The 18,151-nt window shown below is 55.2% G+C and overlaps 1 protein-coding gene across 1 annotated transcript in view; it reads right to left on the reverse strand.

The window, feature by feature from the left end:
* Nucleotides 1–18,151, reverse strand: part of NRG2 (neuregulin 2) — a 67,455-nt gene that overhangs the window by 5,483 nt on the left and 43,821 nt on the right. The window contains exons 6-12 of the mRNA XM_006156234.3: nt 16,594–16,652; nt 11,530–11,553; nt 6,347–6,449; nt 3,808–3,931; nt 3,340–3,467; nt 2,510–2,737; nt 7–96 (exon numbers count right to left, since the gene is read on the reverse strand). Of these exons, the coding sequence (XP_006156296.2) occupies nt 7–96; nt 2,510–2,737; nt 3,340–3,467; nt 3,808–3,931; nt 6,347–6,449; nt 11,530–11,553; nt 16,594–16,652 (756 nt within the window). The remainder of the gene's footprint in view (nt 1–6; nt 97–2,509; nt 2,738–3,339; nt 3,468–3,807; nt 3,932–6,346; nt 6,450–11,529; nt 11,554–16,593; nt 16,653–18,151) is intronic.

Raw genomic sequence — 18,151 nt, forward strand, 5'->3', positions numbered from 1 at the left:
GGGGACGTGATCTCGAAAGTCGGCACCTGCGTGGCCAGTGAATAGTGGAAGTCCACGGGAGAGAGGCGCGCTGGCGTTGTCAGGGCCGACACGTACCTGCAGGGAGAGGGGTGGGGAAATATGGGAGTGGTGGACACCGGACCCAGAGTACCCTTGCCCAGGATCCCGCCTGCAAAAGTGATGGTGTAATCCTCAGTGATGTTATGCAATTTCCTTCACCTCTTGGAGCCTCAGTTTCTCAATCTGATAAGTGGGGATGACCATGCTGTTCATTCCATCTCACTGGGACACTCCCAGAAATGTAGCAGCGGGACATTCTGGCGCCGAGCATCACCTGTGGCAAGCCTCTATCAACAGTTATTTGCTGTGTGATTGCCCACCGTCACTGGGTCAGGCTCAGGTTGGGGCTCACCTCATAGAGTAATTAAGGCCCTTAACATTTGTCCCATTCTACATTCAGGAAACTGGGACCCAGAACATTTCAGTGCCTTATTCAAGGCTCACACAGCCAGGAAGTGGCAGAGCTGGGATTTGAATGGAGGCCAGGCAGGAACCAGGACTCATCTTGCCCAGTTCCAGAAGACACGAGTCCCCATTCAGATACTTCTGTAGCCTGGACTGACTGGGCCTGCAGGGAATTCATCCCATGGCTTGATGGCTTCAGTGAGGGGACTTGTCCTTATCTTGAAGTCAAAAGATGTTTCAAGGAAGTGACTGCTCACACCTCAGGCAGGGTCCTCAGCCAGGAATGACAGGTGCCCAGGCCTCACTGAGGTGTCTCTACTTGCATAAAGACCCTAGGTTCCTTTAGAAGTTTGCCTTTGCTAACATCTCCCAGTCTGGGGCCTGGACCCTGGGCCCTTTTCATTCTCCACATCCCTTGGTGAGCCAGCCATTGGACTCCTGCCCACCATTGTCCACCTCAGGACAGAGCCCTCTTACTTCCAGGCTCTCTTCTCACTGCTGTCGGGAGAGTGCCTGTTTCGTTCTTTCTGAACCACCTGACCCCACTCTTCCTTCTCCCACAGGCAGCTCTAACCAACTGGCAACTCCTACTGATTCCCCCTTTCCTGGGACACACCTACCCTGTCGGGACAGCTGTGCTCTCTGGTTGTGCCTGCTTCCCTCTGTGCAGGTCCCAGAGTAATGTTAAAGTCTCAGCTCTGCCTACGGAGGCCTTTCCTGCTTAATCGCCCAGGCTCCCCATTCTAGAAGCCCAAGGCCCTAGTCCATCTCTCCAGCAGTGGCTTGCCTGCAGGTCCAGCTTCGCTGCTGCCCACGGCCTACCCTGCTCCTCACTCAACCCCCATGTTCTTAAGGGCCTCTGTTGAAAGAGCTGAAGTTGTTCTCCATGCCTGCCATGCTTCCCTTCCCCATCTCTCTACCTCTCACCTTCCTACCACCCGTTAAGGAGTCCTCTGCTACAGGCAGGAGGCACACAGCTCTGTGCACAGTGTCCCAGGCGGCCTTCCCAAGAACCATGCATAACAGATGTGTTCTCCCTGTTCTACAGCTGAGAGAACACACAGGTGGTCAGCCTGCAGGTGGTGGGGCTGGGCAGGGCAAGGCTGGTCTTGGAAAACCTGGCTACTTCCCAAGTCCGCAGTCAGACTGAGTTTGTGGGCCCTGTGTGCTGTCCTGTGCTTTCTGCAGGCTGCTGTGAGCATCAGTGATTGGTCTCTGGCTGGGAGCTCTTCAGGAGCGGGAGTCAGGTGACTCTCTCCGGATCCTAGGCAGGCCGGCCCAGCTCCAGGGGATGTGGAGTAGGCTGAGTGGGGACTGGGAGAACACCTGCTCCTCTCCTTTCTGTCTGGCCTGGAGCTCCTAGTACTGTCTGCCTTCCTCTCCTCTCCTCCCATGTACCTAGCTTGCCGAGGGCCACTCAAGGGCTGAGCAAAATGGGGGGCTGCTTCTGTGACTCTTGTTTTGCAGTCAGAAAAGAAGAGGCATCTCCGGGCTCTTATTGCATGCACTGCCTAGGAACCCAGCAAGTCCTTGAACTGGGGGAGCCTTGCGCCGATACTGCCAGGACCCGTGGTCACTCTTGGCTCATGTTCAGCCTGCATTGGTCAGTCTTTTTAAGAACAGCCTCCCCTCCCATTCTCCAGCCTACTTGATTTTGGTGTCTCCCTGTTCCTGCTGGGACATGGGGCCTCTAGGTGATGCCTGGACAGAACGAGCTTGTGTCCCGACTATCCGCGACAGCCGCTGTTTGTTCTGATGTTCCAATACAGTTATTAATAGCAACCCCGTCTACTCTGAGAAGTGTCCACTAGAGCAATTAAACGAGATAGTCATCCCACACCAGGGCCACTGACCTAGCTACGTTCCCAGTCTATCGTTAACATGCTGATGGCCCCGAGCAGACCATTTCGCCTTTCTGGTATTTGTTTTCTCATCTTAAAGAGGAAGTTTTGGAGGGTCTCTGAGATGCTCTAAGGGTCAGCCTTGGGTCCGTGGTGCCAGCCCTCTGGCCAAGGCAGGGCACAAGTCATGGGGAGGAACTGACCTCTCACTGTGTGGAGAGTCACGCAGGGAGTCTACGGAGTCATGGTAGGGAGGCACGGTGGCCCTGCGCCGCTCCTCCAGGCTGTAGGCTGCTGCTCGCCGTGCCCGGGCCTCCACGCATGCTGGGCTGTTGCACTTGCTGGTGCCCACTGAAGACAGCATGATGCCTGACTGGGAGTCGGATGTCAGGCTCTCAGAACGTTCCAGGCTCCACGTGTGGCTCTCGTGTCTGGGAAAGCCAGGTGGGAGCAAGGCAGGAGGTCAGGAAGGGCAGGGTGGCCCAGCTGGTGTAGGCCTGTGGCCAGCACCCCCCAGGATTTTCACCTCATCTCGAGTGCCCTCAGCTCACTGCCCTGCTCTACTCTGGGCTGATGTGGAGTAGCACAAATGTCCAACCCCAGGGTTGGGAGAAGAGCTGTGGTTCCACAGATGTGTGTGAGCTGTGATGTGCAGAGGCCCCTTCCTTTCCTCCTTACAACCAGCTTCTCCCCAGCCTTGTCCCAGAGCTCTTGCCTGGAACCTTGCCCGCCATGGTGCGTAGCCGCCTATCTCAGGAGCCCAGCCCCGGTAGTCAAAATTCAGGGGCCTGGACTGCGCTGTGCTGCTCCCCAGAAAAGGCAGAGGCTATCTGTGCTGTTTCTTGAGACATGTGAGCCTTTGTGCTTGTGTGGACAGGCCTCCCCAATTCTGGACAGAAAGCTAAGGTGGACTGTGATTCATGCGGCAATGCAGGAGAGGGTGCCAGACAGGCCTGGGCACGTGACTGAGGAGGCTCTGTATGCCAGATAAAGCACGGGGCTCTACGAGTTGGGTAGCCTTGCTGGTGCCCACCTGTGGCTGGACGTGGGTGTGGCTGTGGAGCAGTGGTGAGAAGGAGAACAGGAGTGGCTCCCAGAGAATGTGGTCTCAGTTTCCCTCCGGATGACGTGGTCTGTGGCTGGCACGTTCTTGGAGATATACTGGAACAGACAGAGTTGAGCTGGAGTTAGTAGTGATGGGGGACCAGGGCAGCCCTCTTTCTTGTTGGGGTAGAGAGGTGAGGAGCACTAAGCTCCAGGGTGCGGGGGGCGGGGGGCACTGGATGGGAAGTGATGTTGTTGTCAGAGTGATGGTCCCTGCAAATCGACCCCCTACTTTTCTTTACGAAGGTGGGTAAAGTGAGTCCTGCCATCCTGGTGGGGCAGTCGCAGGCTAGGCTGATCATAGAATGGGCTGGCTGCGGCCCTGGCCCATCCTTGCAGGGGGTGTGAGGATGGGGTGGCCAGCGGTGGCCCAGAGGGGCTCGGGCACAACACTTACATCTGCCATCTGGATCTCCTCAGGGTCCAGCCGGGGGTGGCTGGGCCCGTTGGCCAAGCTCCGGTTCTGGTGGGCTGGGCACATGTTCTGCCGGAGGTGGTTGTGCATCTGCTTCCGCTGCTTTCTGCACAGGGGGAGGGCGGGTCAGCCCAGTATGTCCCTGCCAGCAGCAGGTGAATTTCCCTGGCTGTCCCTCCAGGGATGCTCCTCTGACCTTGGCCCTGGACTGCTGTGGCTACTGCTCTTCTGCCGTCAGCTAGGACCCCTCCAGTCTGCCCCCACACCATCGCCACCCTCTGAATCCTGCAGGACCCGAGCGTCATGGCTGGGAGCTTTGGCTGCACTGAGAGATGAGCCGCACTGCCTTCTAGCTCTCATGACCCTGGCAAGTCTCTCACCCTCCTCAGCTGCACAGCAGGGCCTTCACTGACCCATTCAAAGACTGGTGGCAACTAAAGTACATAAAACGGTATTGTGTGGTGCCGGCTCCATCCCGCCGGTGATCATTCACTTGGTGTTTACTGAGTTTTTACTGCATGCCAGACACTGTTTTGGAGCAGAGAGGAAGGACACGGAGGTTGTCCTCGGGGGCCTACAGGCCAGTTGGGGAGGGAGCTGATAAACACATAAACAAATGAACTAGATGCTTTTACTAAAGTGCCATGAAGAAAACAAACAAGGGCGCTATGGCTAGGCAGAGCCTGTGCCATAGCCACTTTACGCTGGCACATATGGAATGTGCAAGAAATCTGCTGGCCGTCAGGGCCTGGTTTCCTCCCAGCCCTACCTTTCGCTGCGCTGCCCACCAGGCTTCCCCTTCCCACTGCAGCTGGTTTCTGATGCTCCACCGTGCAGCCCTCTCTGGCCTCTCTCCTTCACACTCTTGAGTCCATTCACCTGGAATCCCTTCTCTGCCTCTTCACCTGCTCACCTCTCAGGTACAAGCCTAAATGCTGCTTCCCAAGGGAAACCTTTCCTGCCCTCCAGCCAAGGTTAAATGCCCCTAAAACATGCCCCATGACACTAAGACGTATTGCTCTGAGCACTGCCCATGGGCTGGGGCGTCCAGCAGGCCTGAATGAATGTTTGTTGAAAACACGAGTAAGTGCAGTGTATGCAGGAAAAAGGGTTGCTCCTCCCCCAGCTGTTGGACTCGGATTTTCCTCTTGGCCCAGTCTCCTCTGGGCACCTGAGCCCCATGTCTTCCTCCTCCTTCCCCTCCAGTCTTCTGATCCTGGACCCATGACAAGGCCAGCAGGGCCTCAGCTCCCACAGACAGGGGGAGTAGGAGCCCAAATTCAGGGACTCAGCCCCTACAAGGATTGCTATGCCCACACTATGACTCTAGGTGTGGACAAGTATGACAAACCTGCCATTCTTCTGCATCATATCATTCTAAAACCATCGTCTGCAGGATAAGCCCAGAATTTCTGGTTTGGCATTCAAGCCTGATAGTGCCACCTTCAGACTCATGCCCCCTTTCCCCCTGACCCTAGCCCTTTGCTCCAACTAGTCTGGGCTCCAAAAACACAGTCAACCCTCATCTGGGATTGTCTTTTAGCCCAAATGGCCCAGCTCCCTTCATCTACGATTCTCCAAGATTCTGCCCCCTCTCTCTGCCCAGAGGAACCCAGTCCCACCTTTCCTGTGCTCTTGTCTCTGCTGCTTCCAGGTGGTGGCAGGCTGTGCCTTTTGGGGCCTCTTTCTTTCTCTGCGCTTTTACCCCTGCTCCCTAGCACTGCCGACTTGCTGGGGCACTAGCTCAGGAGCCTGTGGGGTCAGTGCATGCTCTCGAGGTACCCTCTGAGATCCACAATAGAATCGTTACCATGAGGACTCGGACGGGCTCATCAATGTGCTTGCTTAAGGTTACACAGGAAGTCGCAAGGTTGAGTTTGAACACGGATCTGTCTTCTTCCAAAGCCTGTGCTCATGTCCTCTGGGGCCTCCTGACCTCTGATCTCTGGCCCTGCTGCTTGGCCTAGCCCTTTGGACCTTTACCTCCCGCCGCCCCGCACTGCAAAGGCCCCTGAAGGGGCAGTTGGGGTGTAGGGGGTGTGAGGGGCTGAGACCAGGCACAGTCTGCGCTTTTACCCCTGCTCCCTAGCACTGCCGACTTGCTGGGGCACTAGCTCAGGAGCCTGTGGGGTCAGTGCATGCTCTCGAGGTACCCTCTGAGATCCACAATAGAATCGTTACCATGAGGACTCGGACGGGCTCATCAATGTGCTTAAGGTTACACAGGAAGTCGCAAGGTTGAGTTTGAACACGGATCTGTCTTCTTCCAAAGCCTGTGCTCATGTCCTCTGGGGCCTCCTGACCTCTGATCTCTGGCCCTGCTGCTTGGCCTAGCCCTTTGGACCTTTACCTCCCGCCGCCCCGCACTGCAAAGGCCCCTGAAGGGGCAGATGGGGTGTAGGGGGTGTGAGGGGCTGAGACCAGGCACAGTGGGGTGAAGAAGGAGAACTCGTCCTCACAGAAAGTCTTGGAGGCCCCTCCTAGGCTTGGCCCCACCCAGCCCGGCCTGCCTGCCACTCACTTGGTCTTGCAGTAGGCGACCACGCAGACGATGCCCACGACCAGCAGAGCAACGCAGATGCCGGTGATAGTCAGGACCCTCTTCTGGTACAGCTCCTCGGCTTCTGCAGAGGCACAGCAGACGTGAGGGGCAGGGTGTGCAGCAGACCCTGACAGGACGGTGGTATAGACCCTGCCCCCTGAGCCTCAGCCCCCTGCAGCTCAGGCTCTGTCCAGCAACTTCCATCCCTTCCCTCCCAGCCAGTGCCTTCCCTCCTACTAGCTCCTGGATTGCACTGCCTCCAATTCCCACCCATCTGTGGATCTAGCCACATGCACCACCCCTGAGTTCATCCTCCCGAGCCCCATGCCTGAGTGGAAAGCAGGGATGGGACGGGATGAAGTAGAGGCAGGCTCCCAACGGCTCAGGGCAGGGGAGGGAAACTCAGCCTGGCCAGCAACCCTGCCCTGCTCCACTGTGGCCTGATGGCTGCTAAGGACCTGGGAGTACTTGGGGCGGGGAGGGGGGGGTTCTTCGTGGCAGTGCATGGAGACCCTGGCCCAGCCACCTCAGCTTCTTTGAGAGGGCAGAGGGTGGCTTGTTCTGGGCTGGTGATAGTATGTCAGACCAAGGCTGGATTAAGGAGGGCTGCCAAGGACAGGAGCAGGGACAGAGCCAGCCAGGCCTAGAAGAGGGCCTGGGGATGAAGGCCTTTGTTATCCCTCGAGGCTGGTCATGATAGTGGCCCTGGCTCACTCCAGCCCTCCCATTTCTACATAGAGGGTGGCCCTGTGAGCAAGGAACAGTTCCCACACTTTCTAAGGAGCTGAGTTAGGCTGGAAGCCCTGAGAAAGGCCTGACTACCCTCTATTGTTTGGGGGCCACCCCTCCCCTTCTGAAGCCAAGAAAGCCAGGACGAAGAAAAGGAAAAGGTGACAGCACTCGCCAATCAAGGCTGCCCACCCCGGCCCGCTGCCCCTGCTGGCTGGCCTCCACAGTGCCCCTCCTCCCAGCGCAGGAAGAAGTGGAGGCTGGCCCTCAGTGCCTCAGTGGGGCCCTGGGAAACGTTCCTGACTTCTGGGGCCTGTGGTATCTCTGTGGCAAAGGTATACACACCGGCCACAACCAGCACACCAAACCCTCCAGACACACACACATTTACAGTTACGCCTACCTGACTCAGACCCTTCACAGAGGTCCATGCACACCCATGCACACCTGCATGCACACTCATGCCCACTGACACACAACCAGGGGGAGCCCTAAACAGCCAGACCGCCACCTCAACTCCTGTTGCTGGGCTCTGGCTGCAGCCCTGCCTCCAGTTCTCACCTTCCATTCCTCCTCAGTTCTCGCTAGTTGAGGACTGCGCCTTCCTGAGACCATCCTGCTCAGGGGGCCAAGTCCTGTGGTCATCGGCCCCCCTCCCAGCTGACTCCTTCCCTCCCCTGCCCCTGGACTCTTGAACGGTCGTCCTCTCCCGGGCTCCTGCTCTATTGGGCTGTTTCCTTCTCTTCTCCGTGGACTGGGAGGGAAAGGCCAGGGCTTGGAGGCTTCCTTGTGTTTCTTTACCTGCCTTCTCTCCTTTACTGAGCTCACTCAGCCAGAGACTTTAAATGCCATCTGTATGTTTCTATCTCCTGCCCCGACTTCTCCCTGGGCTTGACTAGCTCATGCCACAGCCATGGCCAAACGGAATCAGGGAATCCCCGCCCTCTTTCCATACCTGCCTGCTACTCCCGTCTCCCAGGAGCACATTTCCTGTTGCTCGGGCTCCGGACCGTGGGGCCATCCTGATCATCCCCTTTCTTCCCATCTACCCTGACAGCTGATCCAGCCTGCCATCGGCTCCGCTGTCCATCTGCTCTTCCTCTCAGTTCTACCTTCCAACGTGGTCTTGGGTTTGACGACTGCTGCCACCTTAGTCCAGCATCGTGCCACCCCTCACCTGAGATGGCACCTTCCGATGGGACTTTCTACTTCTGCTCCTCCCACCCCACCCCCGGCCAGGTTACTGTTCACCCAGAGCAACATTTACTTACAGCCACAAAGTGGGTCACTTTACTCCCCAGCTTAGAGACTTGTGATGGCTTCCCACAGCAGTCTGAATAAAACCGGAGCCTCCGCATGGCCTCCGAGCCCCCAGACTATCTGGTCTCAGCCTTCTTTTGGGATCTCACATGTGGTTCTCTCCCCGTGTCTGCTGTGCTTTGCAATCTCTGGTGGTCTTTCTGTCCATGATCAAGGCAAGCCTGTTCCAATCACAACACCCCTATACTTGCTACGTCCCCCACCTTCAAGGCTCCTCTGGGTGTTGGCGAGGGGGGCAACTTTGCATCAGGCTTTGGCCTAGATGTCTCTTGAGCAGACAAGCCTCTCCTGACCTCTTGGCTATAGCAGCTCTCCATTCCCCCCAGGCACCATCCCACCGCCTCATTGAGTTTTCTGTATAACATTTATTGCCCCTTGGTGTCGGTCCTGTTAGCGTGCTGTCTCATCTGCAAATGTGAGCGCCAGGAGGGCAGGCACGCTGTGTGTCTGGTCAGTGCTGGTGTTGGGTAGATACTTGGCAACTTGGTGAGTGAGGGATACGCAGACATGGACACACGTCTGCTTACACTCACACTGCCCTCCACACACTCAGGTCCAACTGCGCAAGGTCCACCCTTAACACGAAGATTCCACTGCCCACTCCGAGCACTCACACCCTGCCCTGAGGGACCTAACGAGGCACGTGGATTCTCACTCCTGCAACACCCACACACACACAGACCTGAAGATTCAGTCCTGTAGTCCTGTGCACCCTCCCACAGTCACAGCCCACACAGGCGCAACCCCTCTCCTCCCCACCCCATCGCAGTCAGCAGATACAGGCAGACCCACTCACTTATATCGACTATGAGTTCTGTCTTCCACAGAGAATAGCTGATAGGGTTCGCCTGATAGGGGAACTAAGGCCTCCCCAAACCCGCCACAAGAACAGTCCCTACATCACTGCAGACTCTGCACTTCATCTGAGGGCCCGCCCCACAGAAGCTTCAACCCCACATGGCTCCTGTTGTAGTGCTCAAGTCTGGACAGTTGTGCTGGGGTACAGCCTCTCAGCCCAAAGCCAGAGAGCTGGAAACATGGAACACCCCTGGAGGGGTCTTCCAGGGGCCAGAAGGCAGTTGCACATAAATGGCAGGGGGCAGGGGCAGGTAAGATTCTGAACTGGGGGAAGGGTAGCATCAGAGGCCAGTCCAACCCAGACCCTTGCTGGTCTTGCCCAAAGATGCACACAGGTCCCATCGCGGGGACAGCTCATGAACGGAGTGACAGCCTCAAGCAGATGGCAAAGCTTGGCAGACAGACGCAGGGCAGGGGCAGAGACAAATGAGGAGTTATCAGCTACCAGCCTGGTATAGAGCAAAAAGCAATGGAAATGGATGGAAATGGAAAAAAGAAAGAGGATTAAAGTCACATGGAAAGAGATGCCTCTCTGCACAACTCTCCAACCCGGGCTTCTGTGGTTTCCAGATACTAGTTCTTCGGGCGGCCATGTTCAATATGGAGCCTGTCTCTATCTGACTTCCTGGGCTGCCCACAGCTCAGGAGGCACCCCCAGCAGGCACCCTGCTATTGGCGAGCTTCTCTTGCCTCCCCAAATCAACATAGTTTATGACAGGATATTTGGGTAGGTCCAGGGGAGCTGTTTGGAATCATCCCTTTTCTGTCTTTTGAAAAGGAAACCAAACATTCAGCCACATGGTGCCAGAGGCTGTGGAGAGGGGCTGTGTGGATGGCGCTGAGAGATACATAGAGGTTCCGTACCCTTTAATTCAAATCCAAGGTGTTCTGGCAGTGCACAAGAGGGGGTCAGAAAGGGAAGGGGTGGAGGAGGAGGCAGAGAGAGAAAGAGAGAAATGGGAGGGGATGGGAGAGAGAGAGAGAGAGAAACGTTGGTCAGGACTCTTCAGACACCGGGCAGCCAGCCTGTGAGGTGAAAGCAGGTTAGTTATGTCCCTCCCGGCCCCCTGAGCTCCTTCCCTGGCACCTAGTCCTCAAGAGCCCCAAGACCGGTAGAGAGAGGAAATGTTAGCGTCGGCAGGCAGGGCAGGTTCTTTAGAGATGAGCCGTGGGTTAGTACCTGAGGGGAGGCAGAGGCGTGAGGTCAGTTGGCAAACATGCCCTGAGAGGAAAGGGTGGTGGGGAGCAAGGAGTCTCCCTTCTCCCCTCCCCCACCCAGTGGCAGGCCTGCAGTACTCTCAAGCCCTCCTGGAGACAGCATGCCCAGCCATAGGCTCGCCTATGGATGGGGGGCACTTAGAGAATAGCTGATAGGGTTCGCCTGATAGGGGAACTAAGGCCTCCCCAAACCCGCCACAAGAACAGTCCCTACATCACTGCAGACTCTGCACTTCATCTGAGGGCCCGCCCCACAGAAGCTTCAACCCCACATGGCTCCTGTTGTAGTGCTCAAGTCTGGACAGTTGTGCTGGGGTACAGCCTCTCAGCCCAAAGCCAGAGAGCTGGAAACATGGAACACCCCTGGAGGGGTCTTCCAGGGGCCAGAAGGCAGTTGCACATAAATGGCAGGGGGCAGGGGCAGGTAAGATTCTGAACTGGGGGAAGGGTAGCATCAGAGGCCAGTCCAACCCAGACCCTTGCTGGTCTTGCCCAAAGATGCACACAGGTCCCATCGCGGGGACAGCTCATGAACGGAGTGACAGCCTCAAGCAGATGGCAAAGCTTGGCAGACAGACGCAGGGCAGGGGCAGAGACAAATGAGGAGTTATCAGCTACCAGCCTGGTATAGAGCAAAAAGCAATGGAAATGGATGGAAATGGAAAAAAGAAAGAGGATTAAAGTCACATGGAAAGAGATGCCTCTCTGCACAACTCTCCAACCCGGGCTTCTGTGGTTTCCAGATACTAGTTCTTCGGGCGGCCATGTTCAATATGGAGCCTGTCTCTATCTGACTTCCTGGGCTGCCCACAGCTCAGGAGGCACCCCCAGCAGGCACCCTGCTATTGGCGAGCTTCTCTTGCCTCCCCAAATCAACATAGTTTATGACAGGATATTTGGGTAGGTCCAGGGGAGCTGTTTGGAATCATCCCTTTTCTGTCTTTTGAAAAGGAAACCAAACATTCAGCCACATGGTGCCAGAGGCTGTGGAGAGGGGCTGTGTGGATGGCGCTGAGAGATACATAGAGGTTCCGTACCCTTTAATTCAAATCCAAGGTGTTCTGGCAGTGCACAAGAGGGGGTCAGAAAGGGAAGGGGTGGAGGAGGAGGCAGAGAGAGAAAGAGAGAAATGGGAGGGGATGGGAGAGAGAGAGAGAGAGAAACGTTGGTCAGGACTCTTCAGACACCGGGCAGCCAGCCTGTGAGGTGAAAGCAGGTTAGTTATGTCCCTCCCGGCCCCCTGAGCTCCTTCCCTGGCACCTAGTCCTCAAGAGCCCCAAGACCGGTAGAGAGAGGAAATGTTAGCGTCGGCAGGCAGGGCAGGTTCTTTAGAGATGAGCCGTGGGTTAGTACCTGAGGGGAGGCAGAGGCGTGAGGTCAGTTGGCAAACATGCCCTGAGAGGAAAGGGTGGTGGGGAGCAAGGAGTCTCCCTTCTCCCCTCCCCCACCCAGTGGCAGGCCTGCAGTACTCTCAAGCCCTCCTGGAGACAGCATGCCCAGCCATAGGCTCGCTTATGGATGGGGGCCATTTCTTCGGTTCAGAATGAGGATATGAAGTTCCCAGACTGGCCCCATGTCCCTGCCTACTCCCCAGGCCTGCCCATCTACCAGGAGCCTGGGCGTGGGGTCTCAAAGTCTGTAGGGAGCAGGGGCAGGGAGAGGAGGGGGCTCCAGGCAGCAGGTCACCTCTACACTTGATACCCCGACACCCTAGAAGCCTACTGGGGCTGGGCCACGGTGCCTGAGGCTGATCTCACTACTTAGAAGGCTAACTCAGAGACAGGTGGGTTCACTTGTGGGATCTCTGAGCTCCTCATGCGGTGGGGAAATTATAGGCTTGGAAGTGGGATCAGGTTATGAATGTGCGATTTCAGAGCTCTGGCTCAAGGCTCAGCTTGACCACTGATTTGGTATTGACACTGAGAAACACCTAAGCCATCTACTGGGTTGTCGGAAAAGTCATGACACAGTTTTGCATAGAAAAATATAAAAAATACATCACAACGTTTCTGACGACCCAATAGATCTCAGTCTCTTACCTATTAAGTGAGGATCAGGCTTGACCATGGGCTCCTAGGAGGTTTGTAAATCAGGCCACCATTTCGAATCTTCCAGACCAATGGAATCCAGCTCTTGGTGGAAGCCCAGAAATCTCAACAGGGTTTTAAAAAAATCTCACCTATGGTTCTAACGTAGCAGCCAGCACTTGCCTGCAGGCTTCAAGTTTCAGTTCTGTCCCTGATTTGCTACATGGATGTGGGTAAGTCAGTCTCTGTTTTCTCGTCTGTCAAAAGTGCCCGTACACAGTTAGGGGAAGACACAAACAGGCCTGGGCAGCATGGGGCTCGGCACGGGGCAGGCCGCTCCTGCCAGTCTGGATTTGCTCGCTCTCCGACTTTCCCATGGACATGGTCAGCTTCGCTAATCCAGAGCAGGTGGGAAATGTGTCTGCTGCTCTCCTGCTGCAGGGGAAGTCCTGCTCAGTCTCCACCCCTGGATCTCGGTCGCTTCCTGGTAGGGATTCCAGAGGCTTCTGATTTTGGAAAAGGGCAGGAGAGCAGGTGGCTCTGAGCCAGGGACCAAGGTGGCTCTGACAGAAAGAGTCTTGAGGAAGATCCTGGGGCTTCGACCCCCAGCTCCATGCAGAAACCAATGAAGCGTTAATTCTAGCCCTTCCAAAAAATGAGCCCTTCTGCGCACCCCTATTAATCCTGAGGGTGAGAGTGACTTGGAGTCTTGATTTCTTTGCAGTCTTCCTCTGACTGCATGGAGGTAGAAGAAAGTGGTTGTTAACACAGTCTATCCACTCCTCTCCAGGGCCTCCCAAGGCTGGTCAGCTGTGCTGGGTGAACTGTGTAAACTTGACAAACTCACAGGGGCCTTGGGACAACAGCCTTTGATCCTGTGGCCCAGGAATCCTCCAGGCAGCTCCAGAGGGCTCACGTCGTTTGGCTCTCAAGCCACGTGCCCCTGAGAGGGAAGAGCCCCGCCTGACCTCAGCATCTGGAACCTTAGGGTCCAGGGCTCATTGAGATGGTCAGACCCCGCTTTCAGAGGGGTTGTATTAGGTGATGCAGCTGGGGCCGAGTGGTGCCCGGACACTTTCCCAAGGCCACTCAGCACATTAAGAGGCAGGAGACTAGAGGCCATGTCTCTGGTCTCCCAGGACCAGAACAAGATTATTCCTGGCCATTTAGTCTCCAGGAAGGCCTGACTGATAATTCCCAAGGACAATGACCATCTGGGGTCCTAGAGCCCTATAAGAGTTTTCCTCCTTGTCACTCCTCTGGGAACCAAATCATATTGGCGGAAGCTTTTGGAGCACCCGTCTGGCTTCTTCTTTGAGTTAAAGGCCAGTGCTATTTAGGGTGGACCAGTGGTGGCTGGTATGACTGGCGAGGTCATGGAGGGCTTGGTCAGTAGCCAGGTAGGGAAGCATGGTTGTGGGGCCTACAGTCATGTCTGCCCAGCAAAGAAAAGGTTCCCACTCATCATGTGCACTGGCTGTCAGTCAGGATATGGTGGCAATGCTGAGTCACAGGAACCTCCTATTGGCCAGAGATTTACATATTGACTGGTAACCACGGCAACTTGATGTTGGATTCCCAACAGAGCAGGTCAGGCTTACTAGACAATATGCAAATTCTTCGTCCTGGGCATGTCCCATGAAACACTGTCACAGGGTGCCTGGAGAAGGAGGCAGTGATGGCTGTGCGGTGTGAGCATCTGCTCTTGTGCTTGCATGTGTACGAATACGTGAGTGTATGCTAGCTTATGTGTGCAGGTGTGTGAGCACATGCTCATGTGTTTACATGTATGCACACGTGAGTCTTTGTGTGTTGGTATATGTGTGTGCATGCAGGTATGTGGGTCTGTTTATTCATACACAGGGCCATACAGATGGATGAAGACTCTTGAAGATGGAGGAGCTGTCAGTGGAAGAAGAAAGTGCAAAGTGCTCTTGTGGCCACAGGCTTGGTCTCCCTGGCCTTTGCTAAGGGTTATTTGGTCTACGTGCTACCTGGGCAGGGTGTGAAGGTCTAACCCTTTGCTCAGGATATGGAGGGAGTTGCCTCTAGGGGGGCTGATACTTTCCTCTTTCCCACCCTCATACCTGCTGTGGTTGTACTCTAAAGACAGTGGCCATCCATAAGCATCACTTCATTTCATCCTCACAGCAACCCAGTAGGCATAAATGTTATCATTCCCATTTTACAGATGAAAAACTGAATTCAGAGAGGTTAGAAGAGACCCCAGACCTAGTAAGCTAGCAGCTGGCACTTTTATTCAGGTCTCCGTGAACCCGAAGCCTGAACACTCAAGATAGCACTGTATACCACCTTTCAGTAATTACTCACCAGAGCAGCACATGCAGTGCTCCCTGAGAAAATGCTCGAAGAGCATGAATCCTTGCAACAGTGACAGTAATGATACTGATGACAACAGGCAGGAAGGCCTGGGGCTGCATTTGCAGGCTCTTTTCTGGGCTCCCGGGGTCCTGCTGTCCCTCCTAGCAGATCTGACCTGAAAGCTGAGGAGGCTCAGCTGGCAGAGAGGCCTTGGACAGCAGCCTGAATTCCATTGGCTCTGCAACTCTGATGCAGGACAGCCTGGGACTCCTGGTCCTGAGTGGTCCCAGCAGCCAGAGTGGCTCTTGGCCAAAGGGTGGAAAGAATATGACCCCCACTGCCTCTCTCCTTGTACATGGCTCTGCCTGGATGTCCTGCCTCCTCCTGAAGCCCCTCTAACCCTACATACAGGACTGGATATGATTCTGAAATTCTTCCAAAGTCTGGGTTCTAGAGAATTCTTTTGGGCCACATGTTCTGCCCATAGGCTCTGCCCTTATCCTCACAGCCTTCCTCCCTGGCCCCCAACTGGAAGGGCCTGGAGAAAGCACTGCCTCCAGTATTCTATTAAGATGGCCATCTGGGCTGGTCAGCCCTCATGCCTACACCCTACTTGGTTGGATGAGGAGTAATTTTCCAGGCTTTTGTGTTGTGGTCTGAGGAGGGCTGGGAAGGCTCATTTCTCCATCCTGAGTCCCAGACCCCTTTTCTCCAAGGACTACCTAAATGGCCCCCTGGGTCCCAACATCCAGGTTCTACCTCCCAACATCCAGGTCCCATCAAAATATTCTGGCTCCTAACTCCTCACAGGACTCAGCTATATCCTCCTTGGAGAGAAGGAGGTGGGAGCAGGGCCTAGTCTGCCAGCAGGATGGGATGACTGACAGGGACAGGTCTTGCAGGCTAACAGACCATGGGACTCCAAACGGAGATGCTGGTCCACCGGTGGCTTTTTGTTCGGTTCCAACTCCACCTGGTGGTGTATGAAGGAACTGCTCCTAGACCCAAATAAAGCACTCCATAATCATGGCTTCAGGGCTTCCCCCCACCCCCCACCAATAATTGTGTAAGCCAGAAAGCTCCAACCTCAGAACTATAAGAAAATAAGGGAATAGAATCCTGGATAGGAATTCAGACTAGAGATAGCCTGGATAGAGACATCCATTATCCCCTGATTCCTCATTACCTCTGTTTTTTCACCTCTGTAGAACCCCACACCACCCCATTCTCTAGCCACATAAATGTCTGTGGCATCCTGCACTCCCTCAGCTCCCTCTTTCCTCACTCCGTCCCCAAACCCCCAAACAAGCCAACTCTGGCTAGATGGGATGACAGGCTCTGAGAATGTTTTTCCCTCCCTCTCAAACATGCTGACACAGACACGCACACACTCATTGCAGGACCCTATCAGCAGCCTGATACCCTTGAATAGCCTCCAGAGGCAGGTGAGGGCGCTCCCCATTCTGGCCAGGCTGCCTGACCCCAGAAGTGGGGAAGGGGCCTGAGCATGGCCCCAGTGGCTGCAGAGAGAATTGAGTATTAATGTGCCCAGCGAACAGCCCATGGATGGAAGGAGGGGTTCCGGGGGTGTATCAGGCTCCTCTGCACAGGCTTCCAGGGAGCGCTGAGGACTGAGAGGAGCCCAGGACACCCCTGCTTCACCTCTGATCTTGCTCAGCAAGGCCCCACCCCTCCCACAGGGGGGGACTGTCAGTCACCAGGGAAGAGAAGAAATAGAAGAAAGAGACATACTGGAGAAGTTGACCATTGCGAACTGCTGACACCTGTCCCCGGTGTATCCCACAGGACACCTACCAAAAGAAAGAAAACCAGAAAGAGAGAGCCAGGATAGCAAGACACAGGTATCGCCACACCCCGGCACAGGCTCCTGCCAGTGCCAGCCGGGCTCCTTGCCACCGTTACCATTTGTACTGGCCTTGCCACTCTGCCCCTTACCTGCAGCCCTGAACTTTAAACCCAAGGATTAGGCCAAAAATGAAAAACAAAGCAAAACAAAACAAAACAAAACAAAAGAACTAACAAACCAAAATACAAAAAAGAAAAGAGAAACAAAACAAAACAGCCAAAGATCAAAACAACCAACACCCCTGGCCCTATGCCCTACATCGGGGGGGACTGCACCCGGAAGCTTTCTAAGGAGCAGGGACTTGTGTTTGTATCTTCAAACATACTTTGCTTAGGATCTGGCATGTACAATCGCAAAGGCAGTTTCTCCAAACATCTCTGTCCGAAGAATCCGTTTGGACATCTGGAGAAGGAAAAGGGGAAAAATCACAGAACAAACTGGCATCATCCGCGAGGCTCAGGTTAGAAATCAAAGTGCACAGTGATGAATGAGAAAAACCAAGTCGGGCACTGGGGTCACACTTGTCGCTGAAGGGGCTGGAGTTGGGGCTGGGTGGAGGGCTCTGAAATCTCCTTACAAATCTCTCTGTGTGTGGCTCCATGGGTGGTGGGAGGCAGGGTGGGGTGGGGAAGAGGATGATTTGGGGAAGTGGGGGAGGGATGATGGGGGTTACTGACTAGCTGTCCAACTTATGGTTGTGACCTTCCTTCTTACCCGCCTGGTACCCCGGGAAGCCAGAACTGTAGCCCCTTGGTGCCAGGGAGCCAGCAGGCAGGTGTTAAGAGCCTGAAGAATACCCAGGTCTTGGGAGCCACTCCTTCCTCCCAGGCCCTACTGAAGGGTTCTTCCCGGGTCCTGGGCAGGTTTTCTCACCCGCAAAACGGCCTCCAGAAAGCTCAAAGGAGAACCCTGGAATGCTGTTTCCAGACTGTGTGTCCAGGGCAAAAGAGATGTTTTATCTGGTCTCTCAAAGAGGGTTCTGTGGCCAGATAAGTTTAGGCAACCCATCTCCCGGGCTCCTAACAGGCATGCAATGTACTTAAGTAGCATGTGAAAGTTTTATAGGAAGAAATAGCTGAAATTGTCAGTATATCCCAAATTTATTTGGCCACAGAAATCATTTTTTTCAAGGGACTCTTCTAGAACACGGTTTGCAGAAGGCTTAACTGGGAAAGGGGACACTGAGTGGAGCTGGGGTTACCAGCATCCCAGAGCTGGCCTTCCTGATGCCGGGCTTGGGGGATCTGGTCCCAGATGGTGAGAATCACAGTGGGGGCTGCAGCAGGCTCCCTGGGGAACCCTGGAAGCCTGTTCCTCCTCGGGGCCTACTGGCAGCCAGCCTGGGACACCCTGCACTTGCCTGTGACCCGCTGCCTGGTCTCCTTCTTGTCTTGCCTGCCCTACTGCTCACAAGCTCCACCCACTCTCATCATCCTGATCCTG

The sequence above is a fragment of the Tupaia chinensis genome, unplaced genomic scaffold (genome assembly GCF_000334495.1).
Source record: "Tupaia chinensis unplaced genomic scaffold, TupChi_1.0 Scaffold000484_1, whole genome shotgun sequence".
In the NCBI taxonomy this organism is placed as follows: domain Eukaryota; kingdom Metazoa; phylum Chordata; class Mammalia; order Scandentia; family Tupaiidae; genus Tupaia; species Tupaia belangeri.